This window comes from Pelobates fuscus, chromosome 13, assembly GCF_036172605.1.
Source record: "Pelobates fuscus isolate aPelFus1 chromosome 13, aPelFus1.pri, whole genome shotgun sequence".
NCBI classification, from domain to species: Eukaryota; Metazoa; Chordata; class Amphibia; order Anura; family Pelobatidae; genus Pelobates; species Pelobates fuscus.
This window is the reverse complement of record NC_086329.1, coordinates 32,838,007-32,860,020: the sequence shown is the minus strand read 5'-3', so window position 1 is coordinate 32,860,020 and position 22,014 is coordinate 32,838,007. Positions and strand designations below refer to the sequence as shown.

At 40.5% G+C, this 22,014-nt stretch overlaps 1 protein-coding gene across 2 annotated transcripts in view; it reads left to right on the top strand.

Moving 5' to 3' along the window:
• The window catches only part of DYNC1H1 (dynein cytoplasmic 1 heavy chain 1), a 49,642-nt gene that overhangs the window by 26,672 nt on the left and 956 nt on the right, over positions 1-22,014 (top strand). The window contains exons 51-77 of one of the 2 annotated variants that reach the window (XM_063440287.1): positions 510-630; positions 2,854-3,049; positions 7,127-7,244; positions 7,691-7,906; positions 8,153-8,365; positions 9,175-9,302; positions 9,508-9,661; positions 9,813-9,959; positions 10,041-10,191; positions 11,152-11,405; positions 11,541-11,675; positions 12,268-12,362; positions 12,951-13,125; positions 13,214-13,289; positions 13,884-14,044; positions 14,525-14,636; positions 14,717-14,777; positions 15,113-15,236; positions 15,451-15,564; positions 16,169-16,339; positions 16,547-16,764; positions 16,900-17,003; positions 17,571-17,782; positions 20,430-20,583; positions 20,971-21,113; positions 21,344-21,512; positions 21,809-21,936. In XM_063440287.1, coding sequence (XP_063296357.1) covers positions 510-630; positions 2,854-3,049; positions 7,127-7,244; positions 7,691-7,906; positions 8,153-8,365; positions 9,175-9,302; positions 9,508-9,661; positions 9,813-9,959; positions 10,041-10,191; positions 11,152-11,405; positions 11,541-11,675; positions 12,268-12,362; positions 12,951-13,125; positions 13,214-13,289; positions 13,884-14,044; positions 14,525-14,636; positions 14,717-14,777; positions 15,113-15,236; positions 15,451-15,564; positions 16,169-16,339; positions 16,547-16,764; positions 16,900-17,003; positions 17,571-17,782; positions 20,430-20,583; positions 20,971-21,113; positions 21,344-21,512; positions 21,809-21,936 — 4,050 coding nt within the window. Of the gene's footprint in view, positions 1-509; positions 631-2,138; positions 2,335-2,853; positions 3,050-7,126; positions 7,245-7,690; positions 7,907-8,152; positions 8,366-9,174; positions 9,303-9,507; positions 9,662-9,812; positions 9,960-10,040; positions 10,192-11,151; positions 11,406-11,540; positions 11,676-12,267; positions 12,363-12,950; positions 13,126-13,213; positions 13,290-13,883; positions 14,045-14,524; positions 14,637-14,716; positions 14,778-15,112; positions 15,237-15,450; positions 15,565-16,168; positions 16,340-16,546; positions 16,765-16,899; positions 17,004-17,570; positions 17,783-20,429; positions 20,584-20,970; positions 21,114-21,343; positions 21,513-21,808; positions 21,937-22,014 lie in introns of both variants that reach the window. The other variant, XM_063440286.1, reaches the window with a different exon arrangement.

Genomic DNA, 22,014 nt, shown 5'->3' with positions numbered 1-22,014 from the left:
TGCTCGGCTATAAATTGTAATGGTTTCACATTTGCCGAATGTTGATTATAGCGCACAAGTTAACACTTGTTCCCAACTGCAAAGTTCACTCCGACTGCTCTGATTACAACAAAAGGCATTTCTACAGTATTACAAAAATTTGCCTGTATTTTTTTAAAAGTTAACAAAACATCCCAGAGAAAAGGAGACTAGCTTTGGCTTAAAATTGATGGACTAGTAGAAACTTCTTGTGGCACTGGTTATGATCAATGCCCAAATGTTGAGTGGAACTGCTTTTTGGTCTGAATTACTTATCGGGTGAGCCTCTGAGGGGGAAGAGATTTATGGGATGAGCCTCTTCCTGATGAGGGACAGACCCACTAAAAGGGGCACGACGGAATTTTCCAGGTGCATTATTATTTTTTTTGCATTAAAGGAACACTATTTATACCCCATCGTTTCCCACCAACTCTTTTTAGTAGTGTGTAGGCAGAGGTTCTAATGCGTCCTCAACTTATTTCTTCCTACAGGTAATGAGCCAGGAGATCCAAGAACAATTACACAAACAGCAGGCCATCATTGCAGACAAACAGATGAGTGTAAAGGAGGATTTGGACCAAGTGGAGCCTGCGGTCATTGAAGCTCAAAATGGTATATTTTTCTAGACCTTCTAATAACTGCAGGGATGGTTAATCATTTGTTTTTGAAGGTTCCTGAGTCTATTCTCCGCTTGGAATGATAGCTGTGCATTTTGAGACCCTTTCACGAATAAATAGCTAACCATCACTGGCTTTAAAAGGGCTACAGTACAGATATCCTGCGATAAAGTAATTGTTATTTGTTGGCTGATTACTGTCTTAGTTGCTAGCGAAAACAGGACATTTTTCAGTGTCTTTTTTTTTTTTGCTTTGCAGTTTGGTGGGGCAGGATGGACATTGTAGTGTTTTATCTTTGCTAATCCTCTACATGTTCTATTGCGCTCCTTTTTTTTTAATTTTATTATTTTTTTATATTTATAAAAGAAATTGGTTTTGCACAGACACAGCTTTTACATGGAGATCAGCAAGTCAGGGACTTGTCAAACTGAATGCTTTTAGCCCAGTGAAAAAGGTGTGTGTGGGATAACACAAGCTATTTGTTAAAAAAAAAAAATCTTTCCAGAGATGCAATGTGATGAACTGCGCCTGTCTGCTGACAAACATGACAGCTGTGGTTAATGTTACTTTTAAAATCTCATGGCACTTCATAAAAAGTGATGAAAATGTGCATACTGCTCCTGGAAAGCTAGCATTTTTATTTTATTAAGTGCTAGTGTGGTTCGAGTCCATATTTTTCAGTTTTAAAATAAGATAAAGATGTGACTTTAAGAGAACACAAACATTTATTCCTGACCCTATAGTGTTTAACCCACCGTTTAGGTGGCTTGCCTCTCTGCTGCCCCCTTAAAAGTTGTTAAAACTCACCTTATTTCCTGTGTCGCCCCTAGTCTGCCAGCGCTGGCCCCGCCCCCTTGGTGACATCAGAATCCCAGCTTTTTAGCCAATCCATTGCTTTCCTGTGGTGAAAGCATTGGATTGGATAAAATCAGCAAGGGGCGAGGCCAAACACTGTTTTAGCCAATCCGCACATCCTGATTGAGATGCATTGAATAAATGCATCTCTATGAGGAAAATTCAGCGTCCCCACGCTCTGAACGGCAGAGCTGCCTACTGTGCAGCACTGAGCCAGGAGGCACCTCCAGTGGCCATCTAAGGAGTGGCCACTTGGAGTGGTCCATAGGGGCAATGTAAACACTGCCTCTTCTCTGAATAGGCAGTGTTTGCATGAAAATGCCTGAAGGGGGCAATTTTACTCAACATAAAAACTAAATTAAGCTGCAGTTGTTCTGGTGACTATAGTGTTGCTTTAATTCAGAACTAGATGGCTTTTTTGCCATACTAACAGATTTAAAAAAATAATAATAATTTTAAATTACTCTATCTGTATTGTAAATGGAGATGGTTATAGTATGTGTGTTTAAATTGCATGTTTTATACTGTCATCAAATGAATTCTCTAATTAAATTTCCCTACTGTCTTTTTTTCTTTCCGTGTTTTTTTTCTTCTGTTTCCTCATTTCTCTCTGCTCTGTGATTGATCCAATTTGATCACGATTGTTAGCTGTTAAGTCAATAAAGAAGCAACATCTGGTAGAGGTCCGTTCTATGGCTAATCCACCAGCAGCAGTGAAACTGGCACTAGAGTCCATCTGTCTGCTGCTGGGTGAGAGCACCACGGACTGGAGGCAGATTCGGTCCGTCATTATGAGGGAAAACTTCATCCCAACTATTGTAAACTTTTCCGCTGAAGAGATCAGGTGATTAAATGAATTGCGTGCAACCACTGCTGAGGATCGAAGGCAATTGTTCATATTGGATTGTCATATTTAATTAATTTCTTTAGTGCGGGGTGGGGATGGAAACCTCAGAATATAAATTGAAATGGTCTTGTTTAAGATTAATCCATACATTCTGTAGTTCCCATTGATCTATTGGCCCTCGATCAGAATGTAGAATTCCTCCAATCTGTGCCAAAAAAAAATCTGATTGGCAATGTTATTCACTAAAGTGTAAATTGTCCAGAATTGTGAAGGGAATTTCTACTTTTAGGCCCCAATATTTTAAGTTCACTTTGAATTACTGATAATTCACACTTTGCCCTAATCACTCACAAGGATGAGATAAACCATTCAAAACCTTGTACTACATAAGCCCAATGATTGCTACCATAATAAGGAATCTTATGTCCTCGAACTCGAATTGCTTTCACGGTCGCCAGCAGTGGTTTGAGAATGTACTAACACATGCATGTTAATACTGTTTTCACCTTCTAATAGCGGTGAGTTCTATAAAAAGACAGCACCTTGTTGAAGTTAAAGCAATGGGAAATCCTCCTGCTGCAGTAAAACTGGCCTTAGAATCTATCTGTCTTCTTCTGGGGGAGGAGACGAGTGACTGGAAAAAGATCAGGACAGTTTTTCTCAGGGATAATTTCATCACCAACATTATCAACCTTAATGCCCTGGATTTAAGGTATTTACAGTGCAGCTCAGTCCCTTTGGCCTGTTTATTTGTCATGGTGAAGACAGATACTGTCCATTTCAATTTCTTAAAGTGAACCAGTCATTGGAAAAAAGCCATGGTTGCATCAGTTCAAGCAAAATTATGGATCTACACTTTGTGCTAAAAACACTTGTGTGTTTAAGTTCCGAGCTGCTGGATTTGGCCATGACACATGCATGGCAATCAGTGACCTGCCTTAACATGTTCTATTGGCTGGTTAAAGCAGTGGTAACGTCACTGCCTTAGAACTGGGAAACGAAGGTTTGAATCCTGTAGAGTTGAATACCATAGATTGGAAGCTTGGTTGCGCTGGAACTTCTTCAGCCCTTTCTCTAATTGTACCGGACTGCGAATTATGTTGGCGCCCTATAAACTACTACGTTATGGCAGGACTAACATTTTTCTGTCACTTGCTAGCGTTTAGCCATGAAAAATGTTGCATTAACCCCTTCCTTCCTCCTGTCTTTGATAGCAAAATCATATTGTGAACGTTGCCACAGCTCATATCTGCATCTCCCAGGAGCGTAGTTTAAATCTTTCAGAACTAATAATCTGCTCTGTCCCCTTAAACCCTACCTCTGCTTTCTTCTCCCACCTACCACAGAGTCACTTTGGCAGTCCTCGGTGGTAAATTATTTTTCCTGCTCCTTTGAGTGCAGTGTTTGTGGGCCTATGTAATTGGCAGTTTAAAGCTCTGGTGGGGAGTGAAGAAATCTGCTTCCTGGACAGGCTGGCAAATTGATAAGGGAGAGAGATCAATTTGTTTCATCTGTACATTGTACTAACCAAACTATTTCCAAATTAATAGCAAGTTATTTCAATCTATTTATTCTGCTTCCGTAGTCTGTGCGATATAATTTATTTATTTATAAAATATTTTACCAGGATGGATACATTGAGATTTCTCTCGTTTTCAAGTATGTCCTGGGTCCACAAAACATTGCATTGTTACAATAGGATGCAATATTACAAAAATACAATATACAAATATTATCTATCTATCTATCTATCTATCTATCATACATAACCAGTAATAAATATAATTAACCATGACCGTTGCATTCTGTACATAGATAGATCTCTTAAAAGATTTTAGATTGAATAAAGATTTGACTGTGTCCCTGAGGTTATTCCATAATTGCGGTGCTCTGTAGGAAAAGGAGGATTAAGCCACTTTATTTTTGTATAGCACTATGCTAAATATCGTGCTAGTACTGTATTGAAGGTTATAGGAGGTGGGAACAGCCCACTCAGGTAGGGTGGGAGCTCCCCAGAAATGCTCTTATGCACAAGGCTGGAAAGATGAAGTGTGTGTCGGGATTCTAGCAACAGCCAGTTTAGCTCTTTTAACATGTCCGTTACATTCTAGTACAAAGCGGTACTGTAGGGCTTTGGCAGGATTTGTTTCTCTACAGGACACCTAGTTTTGGGTAAAGTTTTGAAGATATTTTTTCAATGTGAAGGCCAAAGGATAGATTGGGGTCTGCAACATACCTGGATATTTAAAAGAGCAGACTGCTGTCAGTGTGCTATTTGAATTTGTTCTGATACACAATTGTGTATTTTGTAGTTTACGTAATTTAGTTACAGTTCCAAAGATCATTGTAAGGGTTTTGTCAGTGTTTAGGAAGAGTTTTTTTTTCATCCGCTATCCCCTTTTCTACCTCTGTGAATTGGTTTGGAGCACAGCCTTAAGCTGCGGTAGTTTGGGTTTACTAGCGTAGATTAGTGTCGTCTGCATACATGTGTACAGTTGAGGATTTGCAGACGTTAGGCAGATCATTTATAAATAATGTGAATAACAGAGGTCAGAGTATGGAGCCTTGGGGAACACCACACGTGGCTGGAAGAAGGAGGGAAGCGCCATCAGAAATGGTCACATATTGCAATCGGTCTGAAACATACGATCAAAACCAGGTTAGCGTACGATCACCAATGCCTTTTTGCAAAAGAATGCCATGGTCTACTGTGTCAAAGGCCTTGGCAAAATCAAGGAAAATAGCTCCAGTTAAGTCTCCTTGTTCCATGCCAATTTGGATGTCATTGCAAACTTTTAAGAGAGCAGTAGCAGTTGAGTGATTTGGACGGAAGCCTGATCGGTCAGGGGTCAGCTAATTTGATAGTTGATAATCGCATAGTTGCGTGTGGACGCATTTTTCCAAGAATTTTGACAATACTGGGAGCAATGATATCAAGCGATAGTTAGATACCAAAGTATAGCTCTGTACTACTCTTGCAGTCTTCCAAAGTTTGGGTATGTATACTGGCACCAGGGATTCATTGATTATGGTAGTGACAGGTTTAGCAATTGCTGGCACACTGAGCTTCAGCAACACTGCTGGAATTTTAGCTGGTCCACACTGGTTTTTCACTTTTAAATTATTAAGATGTTTATTAACACTAACCTGCACAGGTCTAAAATTGAATTTTTCTACATGAGGATTTTGAAGATTTGATCTTTATTTGAGATCTGAAAATGAGTGTAATTTGTTATCTTAAAGCGGCACTGTCATGGCCGAATCCTGTTGTGTTTTTTTAAACCCCCCTCCCGGCTCCACTACATCTAACTGACCCTTTAGTTGCCCCTAAGCCCCCCATATAACCTATTTTTTTTTTTATCTTTATTTTCTGCCCCAACCTATATTCAGGGCGCCGCCATCTTTGTGTGGGTAGATTAAGTCCCTGTGGGACGAGTCATCTGCCCATACTAGATAGTGCTGTAAGATTCCCGCACATGCTCAGTTAAACACTTAGGCATGTGAACGGTAATTTCATCTATTCATTCGTCAGAAAGACGAATGAATTACTAGAAATTTCAGACGAACGTGTTCGTTTGTTCATTCAGTTTATTACAAGGAGGTAGCTACCGGCGCACAACAATAAGGGGGACCAATTGTCCTCCCCCAGCCACCACCGCTGAGCGGCGGGTGGGGGCCCTAAATGAAAATTCCCCCCCTTCCAAGGTGACTAGGAGTCACCTCCCACCCACCCAACCAAAAAAAAAATTATTCCCTACCTACCCCCCTCACCCTAAAAATAGTGAAAGGGGAATAAAATAACCTGTAAAGAAAAATAACTTACCATTTGATGTCGTCTTTTTTTCTAAAATCTTCATTTTTCAGCCCCAAGAAAGGCCAAATAAAAAACCATCATACCTGTTGAACTTGTAAAAAAAAAAAAAAAAAACCAGACACTAAAAAAATTAATCCATTTTCACCCGACGAGGGCAAGGCGCAGACTGAGCTCCGCAGGCCGGGGTAAGGCTTATAAAGCCTTGCCCTGTCCTGCAATTAGGCTCCCTGCAATTGGTTCTTTCCAAATAACTGGGTTATTCAAAGGGAATTTAAAATTTCAGGCCAAAGTAGCAAAACTGAAAGCATCTCTACCTTAGACAATGTTTCCAGTTCTTTTAACCTTGAATTTAAAAATTCACTTTGAATTCTCCCTGTAACCCTGAATAACACCATAAAGCCGCCTTGCAGTTTGTCACAATATGTGGATCAAATCCATCATTTAGCAGGTGCAACCATATATTTTGTGGATGACTGGGCACTTTACAATTGAGCTGTCCACCCTGTTATTCCTACCTTTGCTGTGAAAGCAGACAATCCATTTAAAAAGACTAATATGAAATTCTTTTGACTAATACTTTTCTTCTCTTCCTTCAACCATATTCCCTCACCTTTGCAAACACTACAAATAGCGCAGAGCTTGAGGAGCCTTTCATATATGGTCCCATTGTGGTTGATCGTCCTCACAGCACACGGGACATTTCTCCAACACCTGTCATAGTAATCGGAGTGGACAGCGATGTTGTAAATTGGTTTGTTCATCCAGGTTGTCTCTTTAAAATAAGGAGCATGTCACTCCGTTGGGCTAGAGATTTTAAGTGTTCCCGTAAAAGATAATTTCATGTAGAAATTGTCCCAAATAATTAGCTTGATCTAGATTTGAATAATGAAATCACAGGTCTAATCCTTTGAAATACCTAGCAACAATTCTAATAAAAAATTATTTTTTGCTTTATATATTTTTTTTCTCTCCCAGTGATGCCATCCGGGAGAAGATGAAGAAAAACTATATGTCAAATCCAAGTTACAATTATGAGATCGTAAACAGGGCTTCGCTGGCTTGTGGTCCCATGGTAAAATGGGCTATTGCACAGGTATGTTTTAATGTTCTAATCTAGACAGATGTTTTCGTTGTTTTTTTTTTGTTTTGTTTTATACACTTTTACATGCAATATTCTGTAACATTGTACCTTTTAGTGCACAAGAAGGCTACATCAAAAAGCACCATGTCCACTTTGTCTCCAATAGTTACTTGTAAAACATACCCAGAAAGTAGGTCATGTTAGAAATAACGCCATAAAGATGGGTGCATGACCTGCAAACAGTCATTACGGTTTTAGAGGGTCTGTAAGTAATAATTTGACATTCCTGATGTTGTGGACATTTTCTGTCCAACAGGCAAGGTTAGTATCTTGGTAAAGGCAGTTTTAATTTTGTAGTGTCACAGGTTAGTCCTCAATGGTTTCTTGCTAAACCTCCCAGCTTTTTATTGCCTACCTAATTATTTTTGTTATTGTACCCCATCTCCTTGTGGTAATAGCTGAACTACGCAGACATGTTAAAACGTGTTGAGCCTCTCAGAAACGAGCTGCAGAAACTGGAGGATGATGCCAAAGACAACCAAGCTAAAGCAAATGAAGTGGAACAGATGATCCATGACCTGGAAGCCAGCATTGCGCGCTATAAGGAGGAATACGCTGTTCTGATTTCTGAAGCTCAGGCAATTAAAGCCGACTTGGCTGCTGTTGAAGCAAAGGTAAATAACATCCTTCCACTGGGATTGTTTAATAATATGGTTGGGACTTAGACCAGTTAATAGGTGCTTCAACTTTTTTTTTTTTCTTCAAATAAACTGCACGCCTTTTATTTAGCTATTTAATACATTCCAAGCCAACCATTCTTGGTGGAAGCAACTACTGTGTTGTGGTTGGTTTCCCCAGTTTCCTATTCTGAAATCACGTATTTAGTGAACAATTTCTCCATCCTTCGTGTCCTGATGTAGGTGAACCGCAGTACTGCCCTCCTGAAAAGTTTATCTGCTGAACGAGAAAGATGGGAGAAGACCAGCGAAACCTTCAAAAACCAGATGTCCACTATTGCTGGTGACTGCCTGCTGTCTGCAGCTTTCATTGCATATGCCGGCTACTTTGACCAACAGATGCGTCAGAACCTATTCACAACATGGTCTCACCATTTGCAGCAAGCCAACATCCAGGTGACTATTTCCACTTTTGTAAAAATATTTGGTGTCCCGTTTAACCCCTTAAGGACCAAACTTCTGGAATAAAAGGGAATCATGACATGTCACACATGTCATGTGTCCTTAAGGGGTTAAACAGCAGTTGTTCAAAATGGCCACCAACAAGGACATTCTATGTTCATTTCTTCTGTTCCTATAATGTGTTTTTACGGTTTGAGAGGAGTTATTATTTAATTATTTCTTTTTTTTTTTTTTTTTTTTTTTTTTCACCAATTAAAACCTATGCATGTGCACACACGCTACAGAAATGCAAAGCATTTAAAATAGAAAAAAATCAGGATTCCAATTTGCAATCTTCTTGAAGATGGGTTGCTTGAATGACAGGGTACCTATAGAATAATGTAACAAAAAAGCAATGTATGCCCATTTACAAAAAACGGCAAGTGGTTAGCGTTTCTTGGATAAATACAGAACTTCAGTGCATGGACCTCATTGGCATTCCATGTAGAAGACCTCTTCTAGATCATTGGTTAGACATTAACTCTTGACACGGATAAGCAAGTGTTGTAACATCCTAGATAAACATTCTGTGCAGTTTGAATGGAACGCTGTCTTGTTTGGAATGTTAGTCTTTATTGGGGGTAGAACTCTGGCAAAGCTCTTCTCTACTTAGAAGAAAGACTTTGTCCAAGAGACCAATTCTACTCAGTCCTGTCCGCATTAGGACTAAGGGCAAGCGAAGCAATGATTAGAAAGCCCTACTCTATTTATGCAAAATATTTCTGATATGCAACCAATGTAAACAATTTTTTTTCCCCATGCAGTTCCGCACAGACATTGCAAGAACAGAATATCTCTCCAATGCAGATGAACGCCTTCGCTGGCAAGCAAGCTCTTTACCCGCTGATGATTTGTGCACAGAAAATGCCATCATGTTGAAACGGTTTAATAGGTATACAGCCAGCTTACATTTTGTTCCTTAAAGCAGAGTTAACTGGTTAAGCTCGAAGAATAGGATTCGAAATCTACTAAATATTTTTAATTAGCGTTGCAATAAATGATGCATTTCAGGTTTTATGAAGTTGATCGAATGTCTAGTGTATAAGCCAAGTGACTAGCAGAATGTAAATTCAATTTGAACACTTCTGTTTGTGCAGATATCCTCTGATTATCGATCCTTCTGGTCAAGCTACGGAGTTTATCATGAATGAATACAAAGATCGCAAAATTACACGTACCAGCTTCTTGGATGATGCGTTTAGGAAGAATTTAGAAAGTGCTCTCCGTTTCGGTAACCCACTTCTGGTGCAGGTGAATATGGTTTATTTTTTTTTAATTTCCTTACCTTAAATAATGGCTACACAAGGTGATTATTGTATTGCATAAAATCTGTTCCCTTGTACTAGCTTTCTATCTTTCTTAGCTTGTGTATATTTTACTATGTAATACTGCCTTTACTTAGGATGTTGAAAGCTATGATCCAATTCTGAATCCTGTACTGAACCGTGAAGTTCGTCGAACTGGTGGCAGAGTGCTGATCACTCTAGGAGATCAAGACATTGATTTGTCCCCATCATTTGTCATCTTCCTCTCGACCAGAGACCCCACAGTATGTAGCATTCTAAAAATTACTGCTTTCTATATTATGTCTGTTCTGTGCTTACGGTGTCTTTTTTTTTTTTTTTTTAAGGTTGAGTTCCCACCAGATCTCTGCTCCCGTGTGACATTTGTAAACTTCACAGTAACTCGCAGTAGTTTGCAGAGTCAGTGTTTGAATGAGGTCCTTAAAGCTGAAAGACCTGATGTAGACGAAAAGCGATCAGATCTTCTTAAACTACAAGGTACAGGCTGCTGAATATGTCCAGCTTTGTAGTGATCTATTTTAAAGTGCTTTAACTTCAACATTTAAAGTGAATAAAATTCAAGTATTCTGATATTCACTGATAAGATAGATAATTAAACATAAGGTATTTATTTTGGGAAAAGGTTAATTCTCTAAACCCTACCATTACCTACCGATCTGTGGATGTGTGTAGCTCTTAGAGTAAGTCCTCGGAATTATGGAGAATTAAAAAGGAAGTTACAATTTTTAAGCAAATGTATTTGAAAATGTTACCATTTCAGCTACATTGGCCTAAACTTTACAATGTAATCTCTAGTTTTCACAAGTATCTCAGAATTGGTGTCATTGGCTGAAAATGGTGAGCAGAACTTGAAAGTGTAGGGGTGTCAGCATTACAATTGGGGTTCCCATCTGGCAATAATTTAAAATTAAAAGTTAGTTTGGCTAGACATATACATATTGTGTAGGGTAAGGTTTCAATAAAATGTCTAATTTTAGCAGATGCATTTGGAGGAAAAAAGAAAGCTGGTTAGGCTGGAACATTTTTCTTACATATTATTGTGCCTTGGTCCAAAAAGGAACCCCTGGTCTACACAAAGCTGTGACTTGGTTCAGGAACCACCGAGACTCTCACACAAAGCAGGCCTCTTAATGTAATCTAGAACTAGTCCAACAGCTACTATGTGAAATAATCTTCTCTAGAGTTATTTAGTTTTTGTACATTATATACAGCAGCACTGTGTTAAAATCCTGGATTTTGCTGGTTTATGTAGACCAGTGATTGCGAACCTTGATACTACATGATGACCAGATTTCTCAGGATTCTCATCCACTGTAAAGGATGATTGAGCATCTTGGGAAATGTCCTCTGGGAACCTTGGCAAGGGTTAGCCATCACTGATGTATAAAATTTAAATCACAGCAAAGATGTTTCTGAAATGTGTTCCGCGTCATTTAGGGGAATTTCAGCTACGTTTACGACAGCTGGAGAAGTCCCTTCTCCAGGCTCTGAATGAGGTGAAAGGACGCATTTTGGATGACGACACAATTATCACTACGTTGGAGAACCTCAAGAAAGAGGCGGCAGAAGTCACCCGTAAAGTGGCAGAAACGGATATCATCATGCAGGAGGTGGAGACTGTATCTCAGCAGTACCTACCTCTCTCTACAGCTTGCAGCAGCATTTATTTTACAATGGAGTCTCTCAAACAAGTAAGGCTTGTATCAGTTTGTCATAAAACTCTTTTTACTGGGTGTGTTTTATTAGAAGATGTTTTTTCTTTTTTTGTCGAGTTATACTGCCCAATTAATAAACTAATTTTTTTCAAAAAAAATTGTTTCTCCCAGATACACTTCTTGTACCAGTATTCATTGCAATTTTTCTTGGATATATACCACACTGTACTATATGAGAATGCGAATCTGAAAGGTACCACGGACCACACTCAGCGTCTCTCTGTGATCACTAAAGACCTCTTCCAGGTACTCTTGAATATTTGTAACTAGAATGGTTTACATAGTTGTTTGTTTTTGTTTGGTTTGTTTTCTTCCTTCGGTAGAGTCAATGAAACCTAGCTTACTTCTGTAGACCTGGTAGGTAGTGGAGCCTAGCTTCCTTCTGTAGTGCCGATGGAGCTTAGCTTCCTTCTGTAGTGCCGATGGAGCCTAGCTTCCTTCTGTAGTGCCGATGGAGCCTAGCTTCCTTCTGTAGTGCCGATGGAGCTTAGCTTCCTTCTGTAGTGCCGATGGAGCCTAGCTTCCTTCTGTAGTGCCGATGGAGCTTAGCTTCCTTCTGTAGTGCCGATGGAGCTTGGCTTCCTTCTGTAGTGCCGATGAAACTTGGCTTCCTTCTGTAGTGCCGATGAAGCTTGGCTTCCTTCTGTAGTGCCGATGAAGCTTGGCTTCCTTCTGTAGTGCCGATGAAGCTTGGCTTCCTTCTGTAGTGCCGATGAAGCTTGGCTTCCTTCTGTAGTGCCGATGAAGCTTGGCTTCCTTCTGTAGTGCCGATGAAGCTTGGCTTCCTTCTGTAGTGCCGATGAAGCTGTGATTTACTATTCTTCTATTTTGTCTTTAGGTTGCATTCAACAGGGTGGCGAGAGGAATGCTACACAATGATCACCTGACATTTGCCATGCTCCTCGCAAGAATAAAACTGAAGGGAACGATTGGGTAATTGTTATTATCTATGATTAAAACAAGATGTCTGTGCTGTAGAGCCCCATCATAACTGGAAGGGTTCAACACAGGAAAGAAACATAGATTAAACAGGAGTGCTTCGTGTCACTTGGTGACAAAATTATGCCCAGTGTGCCTGAAATCTGATCATTTGTGTCCTACAGAACACGCTATTAAAGCAAATTCTGTAAAATATTATGTAGTTACTTAAAATTATGATTCCTGTGCTTTCACTTACATGTTGCTATGGTCTTGCAAAAACACAAATATTGTACCATGATGATTTCTTGAAAAAACGTCTGGTACTCTGTCTTGACTTGGCAACTTTCAGATCTACTTTATACACGGTGACGTTTTAGGCAGAATTAGCCATATTTTAAGACTTCCTGCAATACTGGTTGTCTAATCTCTCTCATTGCGGTATGTTTTGCAGCTCGTGTTTTATTCATTTTAAACTTTTTTTACTTTACCCAAGAGCACAAAATGGCCATCACGACTAACCGCTGCCAGACAGGAACACATGTCCTCTCTTTCTCTCGAATTCCAATTATCTCTAATAAAATGCTGGATTTTGTTTTTCAGGGAACCTACTTATGATCTGGAATTCCAACATTTCCTAAGAGGACGAGAGATTGTTCTTGGATCATCATCCGTACCCAAAATCAATGGTCTTTCAGAGGAGCAAGTGGAAGCCATGATACGCCTTGGCAACTTGCCAGAGTTCAAGGACGTGATGGCAAAGGTCGAAGCAGATGAAGTAAGTGTTAATGTTCAAGTCATTCCAGTGTGACTTCTATTTTAGGTGGTTATCGAGCTCGGCAACTAATCTAATCTGTGTTTTGTAGCAATTCTGCATCTGGCTGGAGAGCAGCTCCCCAGAACAGACTGTACCATACATCTGGAGTGATGAAAAGCCAGCAAGTAAGTGTTAACAAATCTGTGTGTGATAGTACATTGCTATACTCCAGGAGCTCCATGTTAGCAAACTATAGTCCATCCTTTTTATTTGCAATTCCTGTTTTTCATGTTTTAGCTGTATGTATTGATATGTTACTGTAGAGTAGTGATTGTCGCTATGTTTGCCATGATGCATTGCCAGAATGCCAAATATGAGCCATCACTTTTGTAATGCTAAGGGTAACTAAGGCTTTGTCATTCTCTTTGGAGGACTAGTAGTTTAGAGTAATGTTTTAAGTGATTCAATTTAAAATGGTAAATTGCAAAGCAATCGCTCACAAAAATCTTACAGCACTCTTTTAAAGAGTGCAAATGACCCTGGTCCAGCAAAGCATATGTAGATGTTTCTAAACTGAAGACCACACATCTCAGCAGCAGTTAATACTCACTCAATATTTTTACTGCTGATTTGCCTGGACTTTGAGGCAAGATAGACATTGAGGCTAGTTACCCCAGTCGTGTGGCAGCTAGTTTGGCAGTTTACTGATGCACATTACATACTTGTGGCCTTCCTGATGAGGGTTTATTTTCTAATTTGGATTTGTTTGTTCCTATCAGCACCTATTGGGCAAGCTGTCCGTCGTTTACTCCTTGTTCAGGCTTTCCGACCTGATCGCCTGCTAGCTATGGCGCACATCTTTGTATCTACAATCCTTGGCGATTCCTTTATGACCGTCATAGACCAGCCGCTGGACCTGGCACACATTGTGGACACAGAGGTATAACATTTGTTGCTACCTCCCCATCTTGCCTCTTTCCTTATTAAATTGGTTTAAAAAAAAAAAAAAAAGCTATTGTCTAAAACGGTTCCAGTTGCTAAACACAAGCTCGAGCAAACTTTGTGTCTAATCATCTTCCATCACAGTTTCTACTACTACTACTAGAGATTAGGAGCATGTATAAGCGATGCTAAGCGTATCCATATGAGCAGTTGACATGTTTAAGGCAAATTCTGTATCAGTTAAAGGTCACTTTGTTCAAAGCCATGTTGCTAGTGCGTGAATCAAACTCTTTGGTAACATTTTCTCCTAATCAATATATACAGTTTGTGTAATGAACATAATTGAGATGTACAGGGTGCAGTCAGAATTATGTTTCAAAATGTTTTTATGGACTTTATTGGTGATTACTGGTTCTATGAACTATTTCACTGGTGTCGGGATTTGTTTAAAATCCATTCATGGTTGCCATCTGTTTAGGTAAAACCCAGCACACCAATTTTGATGTGTTCTGTTCCGGGTTATGATGCCAGTGGACGTGGTGAAGACTTAGCAGCTGAACAAAACACCCAGATTACATCTATTGCTATCGGTAAGTGAACGTTTGTCAAGCCGAATGACATTCGTTAAGTTGTTACATGCCACAATCTAACCATTCATTCCGTTTTCTAGGCTCGGCCGAGGGTTTCAGTCAAGCTGAGAAAGCCATAAACACAGCTGTGAAATCGGGCAGGTGGGTTCCATATATTGGAAATAATGTTTTCCAAACACATTAGACATTGTATAAATTAGACGTTCTCTGGCAATCGACTACTCTTTAAAGCCCGAGTTACACATAAAATCAATCATTCTCACCAAGATGGGTGGATAACTGAGTGCATGCAAAAAACATTAACCCACAAATAACAGAGCCACATGTAAACTTTGACGATTGCACGGGGAGGTGATCAAAGGGGAGGAGGGTAGTTTTCGATGTGTTGCATTTCAAGGACAAATGTATAGCAGTATGAAGTATTGTGTGGAATTTTCCCTTGCTGTTCTAAATGTCCATTCTGTGCGTTTCCCTAGATGGGTGATGCTGAAAAACGTGCATTTGGCCCCAGGCTGGCTGATGCAGTTGGAGAAGAAACTTCATTCCCTGCAGCCACATTCCTGCTTCAGACTTTTCCTAACAATGGAAATCAACCCTAAGGTAGGACTTGGCTTATTATACAGTCTGTTCCTTAGAGACCGTACTCGGTTAGCAGGAGCAGAGCTTGTAGAGCTGCAGGATGGCCTGTGCCATCACAGGTTCCTTAAGAACTTGCTTTTTACTGGCCTTTAAAAGCGTGGCTGTTAAACATGATATGAGAGTTGTGCGTTTTTAGGAAGATCCTTTAGTTACACCAGATTGTGTTCTATTACAGGTACCTGTGAACTTACTCCGTGCTGGACGCATCTTTGTCTTTGAGCCACCTCCTGGTGTGAAGGCCAACATGCTGAGGACTTTCAGCAGCATCCCTGTCTCCAGGATTTGTAAAGTGAGTACATGTTCAGTCACCTGGCGTTCGCTAGGACTTATCATTATTTGTGGTTACTACATCATAGCAAGGGGAAAAGGTTTAAGAAATAACTTACCTCTATAATGATGATACATTTTCTAAGGTACAGTTCTCCCACTAAATGTATTGATGATCAGGTAGATCTAAACGCTGCACTTGTACATCACCAAGACGTTTGTAGACTAATGGATATCGGAGGCTCGCTTCCTCATTTAAACGGACACCAGCCTTTCTACTATGCCACATCCTGGGGGCAGGATACTGTGTATGCATCCAGGCAAACATGTATAGACTTGAATCCAATGGACTGTTTGCATCACTTTTTAAATGATTGCCGTTCTTGGAGCAGGTTTCAGTGCTGCAACCTGATCCAGCCAAATAAGTTAATCACTAAAGCCAGTTCTGTATATCCATCCCTCCTAAAAATGGTAGTATTAGCAAAATGGAACTTATGGAATGGTTCTTTAGCCTAAACTCCTACTTGTACAATACCTTAGATTTTTGTTTAGACATTTTTATATTTGTATGCTTTGTTAGTTTAAAGAAATATTATTTTTTTAAAAAATCATATTTTTGTCTTTAGGCTCCAAATGAGCGTGCTCGTTTATACTTCCTCTTGGCCTGGTTCCATGCTATCATCCAAGAGCGTCTGCGATATGCACCTTTAGGCTGGTCTAAGAAATATGAGTTTGGCGAATCCGATCTCCGATCTGCCTGTGACACTGTGGACACGTGGCTGGATGACACTACAAAGGTGAGGCATTGTAAACGAAATACTAGGAAGTATGTAAGCATAACCTGACGGTGTCAGTCAGTGATAGGAAGCAGTTGTGTGGTCTAGTGGATGGAAGAGTGTAGCATTATGGGAATTGCCATTCTCCGCTGCTGTGGCAAAGGTATCAAATCTTGGAGGAAATAAAAAACCTTTTAATTTTTTTATTTTTTTTTTACTCCACTTAAGGGACGTCAAAACATTTCTCCAGATAAGATCCCATGGTCTGCCTTGAAGACTCTTATGGCCCAGTCCATTTATGGTGGTCGAATTGACAACGAATTTGACCAGAGGCTACTCAACACTTTTCTTGAGAGGCTTTTCACAACTTCTAGTTTTGACAGTGAATTTAAACTGGCTTGCAAAGTGGACGGACATAAAGATATCCAAATGCCAGATGGCATAAGGTAAAGTTAATCAAACGTCAATATTGATCATCTTAAATTGGTGGCTGGGCTTTTTATTTTCCTGGTGTTGAAATCCCTTCCTATCTTATACATTTTATAACCTTCATTTAAACATTATTTGTTTGTTTATTCTAGACGTGATGAGTTTGTTCAGTGGGTGGAATTACTCCCAGACACACAGACCCCATCCTGGCTTGGCTTACCAAACAACGCAGAGCGAGTACTCCTCACCACACAGGGTAAAATGTGTCCTATTTGCAGAATATCTGCTCACGCTGCTTTTAATACATTACAAATATCTGTGTTCTGTCCCTGTGCATCTCTCATGCTTTAAATGACAAGACTTATGCCTTATAAGTGTGCTTATTAAAATGTGTGAATTAGTAACCTGTCTGTTCGTCTCTCGTCAACCATTCATTGTCTGTCTCGTAACTGTAACTGGTGGTCTGACCTCATCCTTCAACAGTCTTGTACTTTCCTCACATTTCTCTGATCAATCAAACTTGCCTGATATCTCTTGACCTGATATTTATTTATTTTATTTTGTTTCTGTTCTAATTTTGTGTTTAAGTATGACAAAATAAGACCACACACCAATGTTTGTTAATAACCAGTTAGTTGCCAGTTTTCATGATCGTTGCTTGTAAATTTATGTCCCACTTTACTGCTTTGGACATGATGTTGTCTACAATGTGTCGACCTTTAGAGGGGTTTTTTTTTTTTCCCCTGTTGCTTTTGTGTTTAGTTTTTTCTTTATTTGCTTTACGTTCCCCCGCATCTTGTTTTTTTTCTCCCTTGTGGTTCAGGCATTGACATGATCAGCAAAATGCTGAAAATGCAAATGCTGGAGGATGAGGATGACCTAGCTTATGCAGAAACCGAGAAGAAACAAAGAACAGACTCCACATCGGACGGTCGCCCAGCCTGGATGCGAACCTTACACGTGACTGCTTGCAACTGGCTCCAAGTTATCCCGCAGTCTCTCAACCATCTAAAACGCACTGTAGAAAATATTAAGGTTAGATCCCAATCTGCAGAGTTCAGTTTTCCATTTGTTTACTTTTAAACTCGTTATTCGATGCAATCTGTTAAATTGTTCAGTTAACCTCAATCAAGCACTTTTTAAAACTAATTCTAAATTTTTCCTGTTTCTAAAAGTCCTAGTGTAAATGAGCACTTAATTGGACAGTGTGTATAATAGTAAAGCAATTGTCGAATCTGTGTGAACATTTTACAGAATGCCAGAAAAATTGCAAAAATACAATATAGGTTTCAACATTAAAAGGACACCAACACAACTTCATCTAAACCAGGGGTAGGCAACCTTTTAGCAGCACTGTGCCGATATAGGATTGTGATGTCCCGTAATCATGGTGTGTATGCTGCCGTATTCTGCTTGTGTTATTTTTACTGTAATTGCTTTGTATTGTTGTATTTGTGCGTATATGTAGGGCCGTCTTTAATAGTGACTGGACCCTGGGCAAAGCATTTGCTTGGTGCCCCCTGGACCCTGTCCCCCCTTCCCAGGCATGCAATCACGTCCTCCACCTCAATGCAGTGGCGGACCTAAAGTAGAGAGGTGCAAGAATGTTTTGGGGTCTCCCTGTTGCACGGGTGATTAAAAGGTAGATCTCCATCTGTCGTGCAACTCCAGAAATGCATTGATAGCTGGGGCTCTACCATTTACCCATGTTTGCAGGTCTGTATTTAGCACTAAGCAGTTTTTGTGTGTTCGAATGTAAACAGGTTTTTGTATGGAATTTGTTTGTACGTGGTGTTGGCGTGATTGCAAGCATGTATTTGTGTAGTGTTGGTTTTTGAATGCAGCGGTGTATTTACATATAATTTTGGTGTGTAACACAGACATGTGTTTGTACGTAGTGTTGAGATTTGAATGCAGACGTGTATTTGTGTGTAGTGTTAGTGTGTGAATGCTGAGATGTATGCACATATACATACACACTGACATGCTCACACAGATACACACACACACAGACATGCTGACATACAAACATACTGACACACAGATATACTGACAGACATACTGACACACACAGACATACTGACACATGCTGACACACAGACATGCTGACACACAGACATGCTGACACACAGACATGCTGACACACAGACATGCTGACACACAGACATGCTGACACACAGACATGCTGACACACAGACATGCTGACACACACACATGCTGACACACACACACGCTGACACACACACACGCTGACACACACACACGCTGACACACACACACGCTGACACACACACACGCTGACATACATATTGACACAGACATACACTTTAAAACCCTAACTTTCCTGCTGGTGGTTGAAGGTGTTGGGAGTTGGGGTCTAGAGCTCTCGGCCAGCCGCCCTCCAAACTGCCTACTCTTCTTTCCCGCGCGCTCCTCTCTTTGTGGGAGGAAGTGATGTGCGGCTGTCACTTCCTCTCAGCCTGCTCATGAAAAGCAAGGGGGCCGCTCGCGCTGTTAAAGCGCCTCAGCGTGCGGCGGGCCCCTGCTGACAAAAGCCCACCAGGTGGTCCTTTGTGCACCAGGTGGGCCTCCTTAGTGTGCAGATTACCGGCCAGAGGGTTAGAAATAGTTGAGGCCAGCAGGGCTCACGTTGCAGCTGCCCAGTTTGCCCCGCATTAAAGATGGCCCTGCGTATATGAGCTATTATATTGTTTATGTTCAGGAGTAGTTTATGGTATTGTGTATGATACATATGAGTGTGGGCTGTGTATGGGGGCTGCTTGTGCAATTGTGTGTGTGTATGGATATGTCACAGTGTGTGTTTGGTAGTGTATGGGGGCTTTTTGGGGTATTGCATGTGGGGTTGTGTGCATGTATGTGGATTGTTAGTGGTGTTTTGTTTTTGTGCGGATTGTGTGTATGTTTGTGTGTGGGCTGTCCGTATTATTTGTATGAGGGGAGGGTTATTCTGCATTTCTGTGTATATCTAGCAGTGTGGGTGGCTTCCCTGGGTTCCAGTGGGGGGCCAGGCTGGCCAGGGACAGGTCAAGGACAGGAGCTGCAAAAGCAGCTGCAGGCTGCTCTACTACAGTGTGGATTCCTATTCACAAGTGCTGGGAGGAAGTGCTCTGAGATCACAACCTCTACGTGCTGCAATGCATAAATTGAGGATTGTCCTTCACCACCTTTTCGGATTAGCAGATATCTGAGGACTCCTGATAGGCCAGAGCCTGTTTGGCTCTAGCAGCCTCGAGTGCCGTGCATGGCACTAGTGCCGTAGGTTGCCTACCCCTGATCTAAACTAAGGTATGGTGCCAGGAGGCCACTGGGCACTCTCTTACCTCAAGGAGTTAAACTGTACTTGTTGTGGTTTAACCCAAAACATGCCTCTAGTGCCAATCTTAACGCTCCCCCTATGGTGCGAGCGGGGACACCAAGCCCATTGTTACTCTTTTCTTGATGCACAGTAACCACTGTTCTGTTTGGTCCACTTTTAAAAGATTACTCTTGGTAAATAATACCAATAATATCTAGAACAGAGCAGAGTCCTATTACACGTTGCCTTTGAAAAAGGATTGTCATATACAGAATGTTTGGTCATGTGCCACCCAAAATGCACAGGACAATATGTAATGTGAAAATGACTGACCCACTCCTTTTTTGTTAATAATTGGCAATCTAGGACCCGCTCTTCAGATTTTTTGAACGGGAGGTTAAGATGGGAGCAAAATTGCTTCTGGATGTGCGTCAGGACCTAACAGATGTTGTCCAGGTGTGCGAGGGGAAGAAGAAGCAAACAAACTATCTGAGAACGCTGATCAATGAGCTGGTTAAAGGTGAGGAAACATTGTGCTATTTCCATTATTATTATTTTTTTTATGATTTGAGCAAACTATTATATTAAGTAAAATGATCGTTAACAGATTTAACAAGTCCTTTGATGAAATACTTGACCAACATAAATCTAGGATAACTTATCGCATAAATAGATGAATTGTATTCTACGTTTCTATGAAAATAAATGGGAATTGTAGAAGGATCACTGACTTATGCACAATGTCAATTGAGCTGATCTAGATACCTTCACTCTGAGTCACTGCAACTGTACATACCGGTAATTAACTTTCTGCACCATTGGATATATTAGTGCACATTTTCCAGTCAAATATTTTGCATGCGTTACTAGTTGCCTCCACATACTAATTAATGCTACTTAATTACAGGTATTCTGCCTCGCAGCTGGTCTCGATTCACTGTTCCTGCTGGAATGACAGTCATACAATGGGTCTCAGATTTTAGTGACCGGATCAAACAACTTCAAAATATCTCACAGGCCGCAGCTGCAAGTGGAGCAAAGGAATTGAAGGCAAGATTTAGGGAAACAACTTAGTGGGGCTTTTTAGACAGAAGTTCCATGCTTAGTAGAGTTTGGCTCCATTAATCTTTGTAGCCGCATGTTGGTGATTTACTTGGGATGGGTTAATATACTTTTTTTTTTTCTCCTCCTCTACAAGTTCTCCTAATTCACCGCTGTGAGAAAATACATTACTTCAAGAGTTTCATCAATCTAATCTAACGATAACATTTCTCTTGTAGAACATCCACGTGTGGATTGGTGGCTTGTTTGTCCCAGAGGCTTATATCACAGCCACAAGACAGTACGTCGCACAGGCCAATAGCTGGTCTCTGGAAGAGCTGTGCCTGGATGTGAGTGTTACTACATCCCTGACTGCAGTGCTGGATGCCTACAGCTTTGGAATCACAGGTGGGTTCAGATTTTGTGACCTGGTGCAGAGACCCATGAATGAGATCTCAAAGGAAGGGGGAGTGTTAATGTCTAAAATCTCACTTATTCCTTTTATATCTCTACTGGCATGTATGTATGTCATAAACAGATTGTGCCATTCTACAGAACACACATTAAACAATTTCAATCGTGTTGTTGCCTGTGAAAGATTGGACACTTACACAACATTCATATCAGTAAATGTTTTATAAGCTCACCTCGTTGCTATTTTAGGTTTTGAATTGTAAATTTTTGCATTTTTTTGGGGTCTTTAGGTCTGAAACTTCAAGGAGCTACATGCACAAACAATAAACTGGCGCTGTCCAATTCCATCTCCACCGTGCTACCACTGACACAGCTGAAATGGAGCAAGCAGACCAATGCTGAGAAAAAAGCTAACGTGGTGAGTTTGCCATATGCTCCTAGCCTGTGGGTACAGCCACATTCTATGGTGACCTTGTGAGGAATGAGATGTACAGAT